We start from the raw sequence: 11934 nt of genomic DNA, 5'->3' as shown, positions 1-11934 counted from the left end.
CACCCATCCCTGGGGACAAGGGTGCAGTGGCAGGGTCCTGCTGGGCTCCACACCCATCCCTGAGGACAGAGATCCAGTGGCAGGGGCCTGCCAGGCTCCCCATCCATCCTTAGGGACAGAGGTGCAGTGGCAGGGACCTGCTGGCATTCCAACCCATCCCTGGGGACAGGGGTTCAGTGGCAGGGTCCTCATGCAGGGCAGAGCTGCCTGGTGTCACCTTTAGCATTCCCAGTCGTTCCCTGTGTCCGGGAGGGCAGCAGGAAGGAGGGAGCTGCCCTGGGCTGGGGGGCAAGGGGAGGCTGTGCCCCTCCCAGTGCCCAGCACCCCCTTGGGAATGGCCATCCCAGCGCTGGGAAGGGATTGGGGCTGTGGTGGGAGGGGAACTGCACATGACACATGTCAGGGGTTGTGCAGCCCCAGGATCCAGGGGGATCACAGCCAGAGATCCAGTGGGATCACAGCCCAGGGATGCAAGGGGATCACGGGATCCAGGGGGGGGTCACGGCTCGGGGATCCAGTGGGATCACAACCCAAGAATGCAGTGGGATCACAGCCTGGGGATCCAAGGGGATCGCAGGATCCAGGGGGATCATGTCCTGGGGATCCAAGGGGATCACAGGATCCAGGGGGATCATGTCCTGGGGATCCAAGGGGATCGCAGGATCCTGGGGATCCAAGGGGATCGCAGGATCCAGGGGATCGTGGCCCAGGGATCCAGGGGGATCACAGCTCAGGGATCCAGTGGGATCACAAACCAAGAATGCAATGGGATCACAGTCCAGGAATCCAGGGGGATCATGGCCCAGGGATCCAGTGGGATCACAACCCAAGAATGCAGTGACATCACAGCCCAGGGATCCACTGGGATCATGGGATCCAGTGGGACCCCAGCCCAGGCCTCGGCTGCTCCTGCTGAGCCCCGGGTGGGGTGTGCAGGGTAAGGACATCCCAGGTCCTGGTTTGGGGCTTCCCCCCGGCAGGGCAGTGCCAGGACAGTGCCAGGACAGTGCCAGGAGGGTGGCAGAGCCTGTGCCCAGCCCTGCCCTGCTCAGCTGGCCCTGTCCTTGTCCCCAGAGCACGGGGTGGTGCCGGTGTCCAGCGAGTGCCAGCAGCTCTTCCCCACCAAGGTCGTGTCCCGCCTGGTCAAGTGGGCGGCCATTCCCTTCGAGGACTACGCTGTAGGTGCCACACGTGGGGCTGGATCCCCCCCTCCCCCCTCTCCTAACCCCTCCCAGCCCCTTTCAGCCCTGTCCCGCCCCTTTCCAGCCCCTCCTGGCCCCTCCCAGCCCCTTTCGAACCCCTCCCAGCCCCTTTCCAGCCTCTTTCCAGCCCCTCCCAGTCCCTCCCAGCCCCTTTCCAACCACTTCCAGCCCCTTTCCAGCCCCTCCCACTCCCTCCCAGCCCCTTTCTAGCCACTTCCAGCCCCTTCCACACCCTCCCAACCCCTTTCCAGCCCCTTCCACCACCTCTCAGTCCCTTTCCAGCCCCTCCCAACCCCTTTCCAGCCCCTCCCAGCTCCCACCTGGCCCCAGCTCATTGCTCCTTGGCTGCCCCCAGGAGCTGCCCTACACCAAGGACGTGATCGAGGCCGGCCTGGCTGAGGACACTCACCTCTACTACATGGCCCTGATAGAGAGAGGAACGGGTGAGAGCCTTTCCTGCCCCTGGGAATTCCCACTTCCCAAGCCAGACACACCCCCAGGGTGGCTGCTGGGGGTCTGTGTGGGAAATGCCCCTGGTTGGAGGCCCTGGGGCTCTGCACTCCCCTCTGCCCCGGGGCAGCTCCGGGGCTGTGCCCTCTTCGGAGGGGACCTTGGCCCTGAGGGGGTCCTGACTGGCTTTGGGCTCATCTTTGGGGTTTGCTTGAGCTTTGGGTTCCTCCACCTTCTTAGGCTCCTTCACCTTCTCCCTCTTGGGCTCCTTCTCCTTGAGTTCCTTCTCCTTGGGCTCCTCCACCTTTTTGGGCTCCTCTTCCCTCTGTTTCTTGGGCTCCTTCACCTTCTCCCTCTTGGGTTCCTTCACCTTCTCCTCCTTGGGTTCCTCCACCTTTTTTCTCCTCCTTGGGCTCCTCCACCTTCTGTTTCTGGGGCTCTTCCACCTTTTTGGGCTCCTCCACCTTCTCCTTGGGTTCCTCCCCCTTCCCCTTCCTGGTGGTGACCCCTGTTCCCTGCCCAGCCAAGCTCCAGGCCGCCGTGGTCCTGAATCCCGGGTATTCCACCCTCCCGCCCGTCTTCAGCCTGTGCCTGAACTGGAAGGGGGAGCGGAACAGCAGCAACGACGACAACATTCGGGTAAGGGGGGGGGCAGAGGGGCCCTGTTTTGGGGTGTCCCCAGCGGTTCTGTGCCCAGAACAGGGCAGGTGTTGGGCTGAGCTGCTGGGTGGGCACTGGGGTGCAGCAGCGGGGTCTGGGAGCGCGGAGCAGAGATCCAGGCCCGTGCCAAGCTCATCCCTGCTTCCCAGGCCATGGAGAGCGAGGTCAACGTGCACTACAAGGAGCTGTGGGGGCCCAAACCGGGCTACCAGCTGCTCACCAACCAGCTGCAGCGCCTGTGCATGGTGCTGGACGTGTACCTGGAGACAGAGCCCCACGATCCCAGCGTGGAGGGGCCCAAGGAATTCCCCCAGGAGAAGATGTGTCTGCGCCTGGTCAGGTGAGAGCCCCGGGGGAGGGTGCTGGAGGGACCCTGGTGGCACTGCTGTGCCCTGGTGCCAGCCCTGCAGCCTGTCCTGTGTGGGACTGCCCCGGGAGTGGGTGCCAGGGTGGTTCCTGATCCCTCTTCTCCCCTTCCAGGGGTCCCCTGCGCCTGAAGCCCTTCAAGTTCAACTACCCCCAGGGGTTCTTCAGCCATCGCTGAGCCCTCCCCGGGCATCTCTCTGGGATGGGCCTCTTCCCTTCTGCAGGAGGAGTGTCCCCATCCCACCATTTCAGCTCCTTTTCCAAGATTTTGGGGTTGGTTTTGTAGCCAAAGGGAATAAACTGAACCGAAGGAGAAGCGTGTGTGTGTCCCGTGTGTGTGGAGGGCTGACAGGGAGGGACTGGGGGGGGCTCCAGCAAGGCCTGTGTCCCATCCCCGGGCTCTGACAGCTTTTCCTGGGATGCTGCCTGTCTCCTGCCCTCCCTCCCCACCTCGGGGAGCTGAGGTGGCTGGAACTGAGATGGCTAAAAATAGCCCTTGTGCGGAGCCCGCACTGCAGCCCCAGCCTGTCCTTGCCAGTGCTGGCTCCAGCCCACCCGGCACCATCCCTGCAGCTGGGGGGGGCTTGGAGGGGAGCAGGGCGGGCTCCTGGGAGAGGCAGGAGGAGGGTCGGGCCATCCCAGCCCCCCAGCTCACCCTGGTTGGCACCAGGAGTTGGGCTGTGCCCCCTCCTCGCCCCGGGTGGGTCCTGTCCCACATCCAGGCTGGCACAGCCAGGGCTCCAGCCCCGCTCCCGGGGGCTCCTGCCCCCCTCTCCACAGAGAGATTTACCCCCCAGGAGGGCTGACAACCCCTCTGCTGCTGCCCCACAGCCCCTGCCCTCGGTGCAGTGCTGCAGCCCTGGGGTTAATCCAGGCTTTCCCAGTCCCTCGGGAGCCAGGCTTTAAAAAGAGAAGGGACAAAACACACTGAAATCCTTTGGAAAGCGTGGGGGGGCTGGCCCTGTTTCCATCCCCAGGACATGGGGAGTCCTTCGTGCCTGCACTGGAGGGTGTGTTTTCCCTCTGGAAAGACGGATCCCACCCCCATTCCTGCTCCTTTCCCTCCCTCCCCCAGGACAGACCCGCAGAGCCAAGATGTCTCCGTAAGCACTTTTATTTGGTTATTGCACAGTAAGCAAAGATCAGTGGGCTGAGGTTCCTGGTGCACCCGTGTGTGTGTCTGTGAGCAATTCCTGCAGCTCCCAGCCCGTGCCTGGGAGCATTCCTGCAGCTCCCAGCCTCTCCCACCGCTGCTCCAGGGGACAGTCCTTCCCCCCAGACCCCGCCAGCCCCCCCCAAGCAGCTACAGCTCTGCATTGCACTCGTCCATCCGTTGCACATACATTGAATAAATGCACTTAGAGGAGAAGGGGTGTCCCTGGGGGTGTCCCCGGGGGGTCTCCCCCCTTCTCCTGGGTTATAATTCAAGTGTTAAATGTGGGGATCACGTTCTGCGAGGGAAGCGTCGCCCACCCTGCGGCTCTCACAGGGCCTATTGCTAAGGGGAAGCCCAGCCTGGGGGTCCCACCCCGGGCCCGGCCCTCGGGGGGGGCAGAGCAGCCCCCGTGCCCGCAGTGCCCGTTGGCACCCAGGACTCTCCTCTCACTTCTTCCCTGTGCTGGGAGCCGGCTCTGGGGCCATGCCCTCCTTGCCGGAGGGGGCCTCGGCCTTGGGGGGGTCCTTGCTGGCTTTGGGCTCATCTTTGGGTTTTGCTTGGGCTTTGGGCTCCTCCGCTTTCTTGGGTTCCTCTGCCTTCTCCTTCCTGGGCTCCTCCGCCTTCTTGGGCTCCTCCACCTTCTCCTTCTTGGGTTCCTCCACCTTTTTCTTGGGTTCCTCCGCCTTTTTGGGCTCCTCCACCTTCTTCTTGGGCTCCTCCACCTTCTCCTTCTTGGGTTCCTCCACTTTCTTTGGCTCCTCCGCCTTCTCCTTCTTTGGCTCCTCTACTTTCTTCTTTGGCTCCTCCACCTTCTCCTCAGCCTTTGGCTTCTCAGCCTCCTTGGCGGCCGCTTTGCCGACCTCCTGCTGAGGTTTTGGTGGAGTTTCCTTCTCGGCTTTTCCTTCTTCAGCGGGTTTGGGGCCTGGCTTGGGGGTCTCCTTCACCTGTGGGGCTGGAGGCTCTGGCACTGCAGCCACCTTCTCTTTGGGTTTCTCCTCTGCCTTGGCTGGGACGTCCTTCTTGGGAGCTTCCTCCTTCTTTCCCTCCTCCTTGGAGGGAGCCTTGGGCTGTTCCTTGGGCTGCTCCTCCTTGGCGGGGGCTTTCGGCTCCTTCGGAGCAGGGGTTGGCTCCTTGGCCGGGGCCTCCTCCTTCTGTGGAGACTTGGCCTCCTCCTTCCCGGGAGATTTGACCTTCTCTGGTGACTTCACAGCTGGGCTCTTGGCCTCCTCCTTGGAGGGGGTTGCAGGTTTTTCTGGGGACTTCACAGCCGGGGTCTTGGCCCCCTCCTTGGAGGGGGTTGGGGGCTTTTCAGGGGACTTGGCCTCCTCCTTTGAGGGGGACTCAGGTTTCTCTGGGGACTTGGCCTCCTCTTTTGCAGGAGACTTAGCCTCTTCTTCACCCTCTTCAGCTTGCTCCTCTTCTTCTTCTTCCTCTTCAGCTTTCTCCTCTTCAGCCTCTTTCTCAGCCTCCTCCTCCTCCGTGACCTCCTCGGTCACCTGGATTTCCTCCGTCTGCTCCTCCACAATCACCGTCTCCTTCTCTGACTTTTCCACCACCTTGATCTTCTCCTCGCTCTTCACCTTGATGTTGGTGGTGATGCTGGGAGCCTTGGGGACCACCTCGGGGTAGGAGAGCATCCCAATGCCAGTCTCGAGCCGATATTCCTCCCCTTCCAAGAGCTTTCTGCCAGGAAGAGACCAGAGTAGGGCAGTCAGTGATGGCTTCTCCTCCCCTCCCGTGACCGGGAGCTGCCAGCCCTGTCCTGCAGCTCCATCTCCCTCCTTGCCCCGTCCTGGATCACCCTCCTGCTCCTACACCCTGGGCTGGGCAGGTTCCCTCACCCTTCCCTCCACACTCCAGGGCTGGATCACACAGCTGGATGTCAGTCTGAGGGGACAGATGGTCTCCTCCTCACCAAGAAGAGCCCGGGTGTGAAGGGGGGGACCTTGAGTAGCCCTGGCTGAGACCCCCCCTCACCCTGCCCCCCCCGTACCTGTAGGCAGCAATCTCGATGTCCAGGGCCATTTTGACGTTGAGCAGATCCTGGTATTCCCGGAGCTGAGCTGCCATCTCCCACTTGGTGTTCCTCAGCTCGCTGTCCAGCTGCTGGATGGTTTCCTGGGGGCAGACAGAGCAACGGGGGGGTGAGATGGGCTGTGGGGGGACAGTCCCCAGGAGCAGGGGGACACAGAGCACCCCCAAACTGTCCCCTGGTCTCCAGCACCAAGGGGCCCTCACAGAGGGGTCTGCAGCCACCTCCTCCCACAGACACACAGGGAAGGGGACACATCCAGGGTGTTCTGTTCCCTTGGGGGACCCGGCAGGGGGACCCCAGCCTCCTCCCAGCAGTCCCTCCAGCAAGGACGAGCTGTGGGAATGTTTCTACCACTTGGGCAAGTTCAGTGACCACGAAATCCCAGCCTGAGGCAGATGGGGACGGGGCATCACGCTGGGGACAGTGTTTCAGTCCAAAGCCACCACCCAGTGCAGCCCTCGCTTCCCAGGGCTGGGACACGGGACGTGGCCTGAACCTTGGACACAATTCCGTGGCATTTATGACCAACGTTGTGTGCACGAGGGACACGACAGCCTGGACACCCCCTCAGGCTCTGGGAACCTGATCCCTGGGGGCTGGGGAAGGCCCAGACACAGCCCTGAGCATTTGCCAGAGCTCCTGGCCGTCTCTGAAGCCAGAACACCAGCGCTGCTCTGTCCTGGCAGCTGGAGGGTCCCTCCCCGTGCCAGGTTACCTGGTAGGACAGGACATCAGCGTGATGCCGCTCCTCTGAGTCCTGCCTCTGCCTCTCCAGTGACTCCTGGGTCCCTTTGAGGGCCTCCAGCTCGGTGGTCTTGGCCTGGAGCTGCCGGCGGTACTCGGTGATCTCCTCCTGGGCCACTCTCATGGCGTCCGTGTTCACCTTGGCCACCTCGGACAGCTTGTCCAGCCTCACTGCGACGGGAAAGGGGGCATGGAGGGGGGCAGGGAAGGAGGCTGCAGTTCTCGGGGAACCTCAGAACCCCCCATTCCGCACATCCCCACGTGGTGTCCTCTGCAGAGCCGGCCCAGGCTCCCCGGGCTCGCTGCCTTCCCAGCCCCGGCCCTGGCAGGTAAAGGAGGACCCTCCCGAAGGAGGGCACCTCCCTCGTGCGGGGGGGGTGGAGGAGGACGGGCACGATCGCCTGGGTGCGTGTTTTCGCCATCCTGGGCGTCACCCGGTGCAGACCCTCGGGCTGTGCCACAGCCCCCCCGACCCACCGCATCACCGCACCCCGCAGGCGGGGGGGGGGGTGGTTTGCCGCAACGCCCTGCGGACACCCCGAGGGATGGAGAGGAGGGGGGAGACAGGAAAAGGGGACAGGAAGGGTGGGACACAGATCCTGCGGCTCCCGGGGCAGCCCCCGCCCCGCGGGACCCGCTCCCCCGGGTCCGCGCTGCCGCTGCCCGCGGTGCTGAACCGCCGCTGTCCGCGGTGCTGGACCCGCCCCTCGCCCCTGGGCGCTGAGGCTCGGAGGTGCTGAGGCTCGGGGTGCTGAGCTCCCCCCAGAAGGGCCACTCCCTGCCCTCCCCCCGCCCCGCATTAGGGATGCGGTACCGCCCCCCCCCCCCCCCCCCCCCCTGCAAACCCCCCTGGCCTCGCCCCAGCCGACAGGGACCAGCAGGACACCCTGCAGCATCGGGGGGGGCACCCCAAAAACTTGCGGGGTGCCCTGATCCTGGTACCCTCCTGAAAGGGACTGCGGGGCGGGAGTGGGGGGCACAGCACCCACAGGCACAGGGGGGCTGGGGGCAGGGGTGGAGGTACCCTAACGCCCCCCCAGAGCACTGGATATAGGGGGGATTTCTGCCCTCCCCCCGGAGTGGGGGTCCCATAATACCCTCCCAAAGCACAGTTTCACTGGGGGAGTCCCTGCCCCGCCATAAGGGGTGGAGGCACCTTAACGCCCTCCCGGAGCACAGGATAAATGGAGAGGGTCTCTGCACCTCCCTGGAGGGGGGTCCCCCAACACCCTCCTGGAGCACAGTATATATGGGGGGGTCTTCCCTGGAGTGGGGGTCCCCTAACGCCCTCCCAAGGCACAATTTAAATGGGGGGTCCCTTTTCCCTCCCCCGGCGTGGGGACACCCTAAAACCCTCCTGGAGCACAGTTGAAATGGGAGGGTCCCCGCACGGTCACCCTCACCCCCTCCCGGAGCGCAGCACACGGGGATGAGAGGGGAGGTCCCTGCACCCCCGGGCACGCCCTTCCTCTGACCCCCTCCCGGGGAGGGGCGTCCCGGGGGGGGGGGGAGCGGGGTCCCTCCCCGCACACTCACCGCGGAACCACTCCTCCGCCTGCAGGGTGCTGCGGGCGGCCGTGCCCTCCAGCTGAGCGCGCAGGTCCCGCAGCGCGGCCGTCACCCCGGGGCGCAGCGCGGCGGGGGGCTCGGCGGGGGGCTCCGGGCGCGCCCCCCGCAGCAGCGCTCCCACCTCGGCGCGGTGCTGCCTCCGCAGCATCTCCGCCTCCTCCCGCAGCGCCCGCGCCCGCTCCTCCAGCGGCGCCCGCGCCCGCTCCTCCTGCGCCGAGCGCTGCGCCAGACCCCGCGCCGCCGCCTCCAGCTCCCCGCGCTGCCGGGCCTCGTCCTCCAGCCGCCCCCGCAGCGCCGCCACGTCCTCGGCCAGGCGGGCCCGCTCCAGCCGCAGCTGCCCCTTCTCGGCTCCCAGGCGCAGGACGGTGCCCCGCATGTCCCGCAGCTCCCTCGCGTACAGCTCGCCCATGGCCGAGCGCCCCGCCTGCTGCTGCCGCAGCGCCGCCGCCTCGGCCGCCAGCGCCCGGTTCTGCTGCTCCAGCGCCCGCACCCGCTCGATGTAGCCGGCGAAGCGGTCGTTCAGCACCTGCAGCAGCTCCTTCTCGTTGCGCGCCCGCGGTTCGCCGTTCAGCGAGTCCAGGCTCTCGGTGGAGGACGCGGCCGCGCTGCCGCCGCCGCCCCCCGCGCCCCGCGCCCGCACCGGCACCGGCGCCGGCCACGAGTGGAAGCCGCTGGAGGCGACGGAGCCCCGGGGAGCGCGGCCCGGCTCCTTGCGGAGCCCCCCCGGGGGGCCCAGCAGCGTCTCCAGCATCAGGCTCATGGTGACCCCCCCGCCCTCGCTGCGGCACCGCCGCGGACGCCCCGCTTTATAGGGCTCGGGGAGGCCGCTCCGCCCCCGCCACCGGCAGCGGGGGAGGGCACCGGCACCGCCACCGGCACCGCCCCGCGCCGCCGCCGCAGCCCCGGGGGTGCGGGGACACCCCGCGGCCACACCCCGGGGGGAGCGGGAGGATGCGGTGGGAGAGGGGCTCGCACGGGCTGGGAGTGGGGACCCCCCCGGCAAGAGAATTGGGACCCCCGGGGCACAGCAGGACCCCGGGAACAGAGAGTGGGACCCCCGGGAAGGGAGGGGAAATGCTCCTGAAGGGAGCGTGAATCCCCCAAGCTTCCTGCTCGCTTCCTGCAAGACCCCAGGGAATAAAGGATGGGAGCCCCGTGAAGGGCATGGGATGCTCCTGATGGGAGCATGGATCCCCCAGGCAGGGAGCAGGACCCCTGGGAATGAAGACTGGGAGCCCCGGGAAGGGAGTGGAGAGCTCCCGAAGAGAGCACGGATCCCCTGGGCACAGTGGGACCCCCTGGAATAGAGACTGAGACCCCCGAGGAGGCAGGGGGATGCTCCTGAAGGGAGCACACATTCCCCTGGCAGGGAGCAGGACTCCCAGGAATAGAGAATGGCAGTCCTGGGAAGGGAGCAGGGACCTCCAAGGACAGAGTAAGGACCCCGTGGGAACTGGGTGGTCCCTGAAGGGACCCTCAGAAAGGGAGGGGAGACCCCCGAGGACAGAGTGAGGACCCCATGGAAAGGGGATGGGGAGCCCTCCAAAGGGAGCATGAACCCCCTGGGCAGAGAGCAGGACCCCCGAGAAGAGAGTGGGACCCCCAGGAATAGGGAGTGGGAGCTCTGGGAAGGGAGCCAGAACCACCCAGGGCAGAGCAGGGTCCTGCCCTCCGGGAAGGAGAGAAGGGGGACCCCCGGGGGGCACAGACACCCCCGTGCCATGGGTGGGATGCCAGGGCAGGGACCCTTGGGGGGCTCAGCACCCAGACCATCCCCGGGGGTCAGACACTTATTGGGACCGGGGGGGGTGCAGGGGGGGTTCTGGGCTGCCAGGAGGGTCACCTGGTACCCTCTGTCCCAAGGGGAGAGGGGACTCCCCTGTGAGTGCCGGGGGGGCTCCAGGCACGGGGGGGAGAGAACCAGGTCTGCCCTCACGGGTGGGAAGGGGTTGGGGAGGAGCCCCCTCCGAGCCCCCCAAAAACCTGCCCTGGTGTCCTGAGCACGAACTGACCTGCCTGTCAATCATGGGCAGCCACGACCAGCCCCGCCCACCATGGACTGCCCAGCCAATCAGTGTTCGGGAACCGCCCGGCCAATCAGCGCTCACGGACGGCCTGCCCAGTCAGCTCATCCGGCCCAGCAGCCAATCAGTGCTCACAGACCACCCAGCCAATCAGCACAGCTGCAGTCCAGCCAATCAGCACACACCTGTGGGCAGGTCCCAACAGTTCAGCCAATGAACGGTCGAGTACATGGCAGCCAGCCAGTCAGCAGCGGGGTACATGGAGCCCAGCCAATCAGCAGCCAGGGGCAGAGATCCCAGCCAATGAGCAGGCAGGTACACAGATCCCAGCCAATCAGAAAACAGGTGATCACAGCCAATCAACACACACAGCCATAGATGCCAGCCAATCAACACACAGGTGCACAGATCACAGCCAATCAACTCCCTGGTGTGTAAATCCCAGCCAATCAGCAGCCAGTCCATGGATCCCCGGAGGATCCCGTGGTGCCCCCGCTGTCCCGCAGCAGCAGCAGGTCCCACCACACCCCTCATCCCAAAAATGCCATGGAAGTGGATCCAGGAGCAGCCGGAGCTGCCTGTGGGATGTGCCGGGAGGGGGGGGGAGGATGAGCAGGGGACAGACCCTGGGGGTGTGGGGACACATGGACAAACTGTGGGAGTGTGGGGACACAGGGACAGAGCCTGGGGGTGTTGGGGACACGGGGACTGTGGGGCTGGACATCTAAGTCCCCATCCCCTGTCCTCATCCCTGTTCCCATCCCCTCTCCCCATTCCCTGTTCTTATCCCATGTCCTCATCCCTCTCCCTATCCCATATCCTCATCTCGTGTTCCCCTCCCTTCTCCCCCCATCCCATCCCATCCCATTCCATCCCATTCCATTCCATCCCATCCCATCCCGTGTCCCCATCCCTCTCCCTATCCCGTATCTCTAACCCATGTCCCTATCCCGTGTCCCCCATTCCCTCTCCCTTACCCGTGTCCCCATCCTGTATCCCCATCCCCTCTCCCCCCATCCCATCCCGTGTCCCTGCCCATATCCCCATCCCGTGTCCCTTATACTCTCTCCTCATTCCCTGTCCCCACCGTCTGTCCCCTCCCCATCCCATGTCCTCTTCCCGTGTTCCCCACCCCCTCTCTCCCATCCCCTCTCCCATCCCCTCTCCCCATCCCTTTACCCATCCCTGTTCCCATGCCATGTCCTCTTCCCGTGTCCCCCTCCCTCTCTCTCCCATCCCTCTCCCCATCCCGTGTTCCCCCGCTCCCGTTCCCGGCCCCGCCCCTCCCGCCGTGGCCCCGCCCCTGTCCCCGCCCCCGCCGTGTCCCCGCCCCCGCCCCGGAAGCGCTCCCCGATCCTCGGTTCCGGTGCCCGCGGGAGGCGGCGGCAGGTACGGGATGGGATCGGGAATGGGAATGGGATCGGAACAGGGACAGGGACCGGAAGGACCGGGCCGGGACTCGCGGCCGTCCCCGCTCGGGCCGCTCCCCCGCCCCTCCCGTGCGCTCCGCGGGCCGGGTCCCCCCGCCCCCGCCGGGACTCGGGCCGTGCCCTGCGCTCGGGCCCCTCCCGGACCGGGCTGTGGCCCCGCTCCGCCCCCCGAGGCCGGGCTGTCCCCTGTCCCCATGCCCTGTCCCGGCACAGGCTGTGGCCCCGCTCTGACCCCCGGCCCGGCCCCCCTCTGCCCGGGACCGGGCTGTGACCCCTGCCCCGGGATGTGTCCTCTCCT

General features: G+C 66.1%; 3 protein-coding genes across 10 annotated transcripts in view; 2 read left to right on the top strand and 1 right to left on the bottom strand.

Moving 5' to 3' along the window:
- The window catches only part of THOC5 (THO complex 5), a 15331-nt gene extending 12330 nt beyond the window's left edge, over positions 1-3001 (top strand). The window contains 5 exon segments of the mRNA XM_027706407.1: positions 1075-1178; positions 1558-1645; positions 2176-2291; positions 2462-2652; positions 2793-3001. Coding sequence (XP_027562208.1) covers positions 1075-1178; positions 1558-1645; positions 2176-2291; positions 2462-2652; positions 2793-2856 — 563 coding nt within the window. The 3' untranslated portion in view covers positions 2857-3001.
- A 775-nt stretch (positions 3002-3776) lies between these two features.
- NEFH (neurofilament heavy) lies at positions 3777-8961 on the bottom strand. 2 transcript variants are annotated; one of them, XM_027706406.1, is made up of 5 exons: positions 8150-8961; positions 6585-6784; positions 5828-5952; positions 5177-5517; positions 3777-5134 (listed from the first exon to the last, which is right to left on the bottom strand). In XM_027706406.1, exons 1-5 carry the CDS (start codon positions 8940-8942, stop codon positions 4281-4283), a joined length of 2313 nt encoding a protein of 770 aa, XP_027562207.1. In that variant the 5' UTR covers positions 8943-8961; the 3' UTR covers positions 3777-4280. The 2 variants fall into 2 exon arrangements, with proteins under 2 accessions (XP_027562207.1, XP_027562206.1); XM_027706405.1 differs by having other exon boundaries at positions 3777-5517.
- A 2569-nt stretch (positions 8962-11530) lies between these two features.
- The window catches only part of AP1B1 (adaptor related protein complex 1 subunit beta 1), a 24592-nt gene continuing 24188 nt past the window's right edge, over positions 11531-11934 (top strand). For 6 of the 7 annotated variants that reach the window (XM_027706403.1, XM_027706402.1, XM_027706401.1 and 3 more), the window contains exon 1: positions 11531-11595. The gene's annotated coding sequence lies outside the window, so the exon portion shown is untranslated. The remainder of the gene's footprint in view (positions 11596-11934) is intronic. The other variant, XM_027706398.1, reaches the window with a different exon arrangement.

The sequence above is a fragment of the Neopelma chrysocephalum genome, unplaced genomic scaffold (genome assembly GCF_003984885.1).
Source record: "Neopelma chrysocephalum unplaced genomic scaffold, ASM398488v2 Primary Assembly neopelma1_376, whole genome shotgun sequence".
Classification (NCBI taxonomy): domain Eukaryota; kingdom Metazoa; phylum Chordata; class Aves; order Passeriformes; family Pipridae; genus Neopelma; species Neopelma chrysocephalum.
The sequence above is the reverse complement of the archived record's forward strand: the minus strand, read 5'-3'. Positions and strand labels throughout refer to the sequence as shown.

Coding starts and splice junctions, on each gene's coding strand:
- NEFH (XM_027706405.1), bottom strand. CDS start 8,942: ATGAGCCTGATGCTGGAGACGCTGCTGGGCCCCCCGGGGGGGCTCCGC. Junction 6,785..8,149: donor GGCGGAGGAGTGGTTCCGCG/GTGAGTGTGCGG, acceptor TTCCCGTCGCAG/TGAGGCTGGACAAGCTGTCC. Junction 5,518..5,827: donor ATCGAGATTGCTGCCTACAG/GTACGGGGGGGG, acceptor TCTTCCTGGCAG/AAAGCTCTTGGAAGGGGAGG.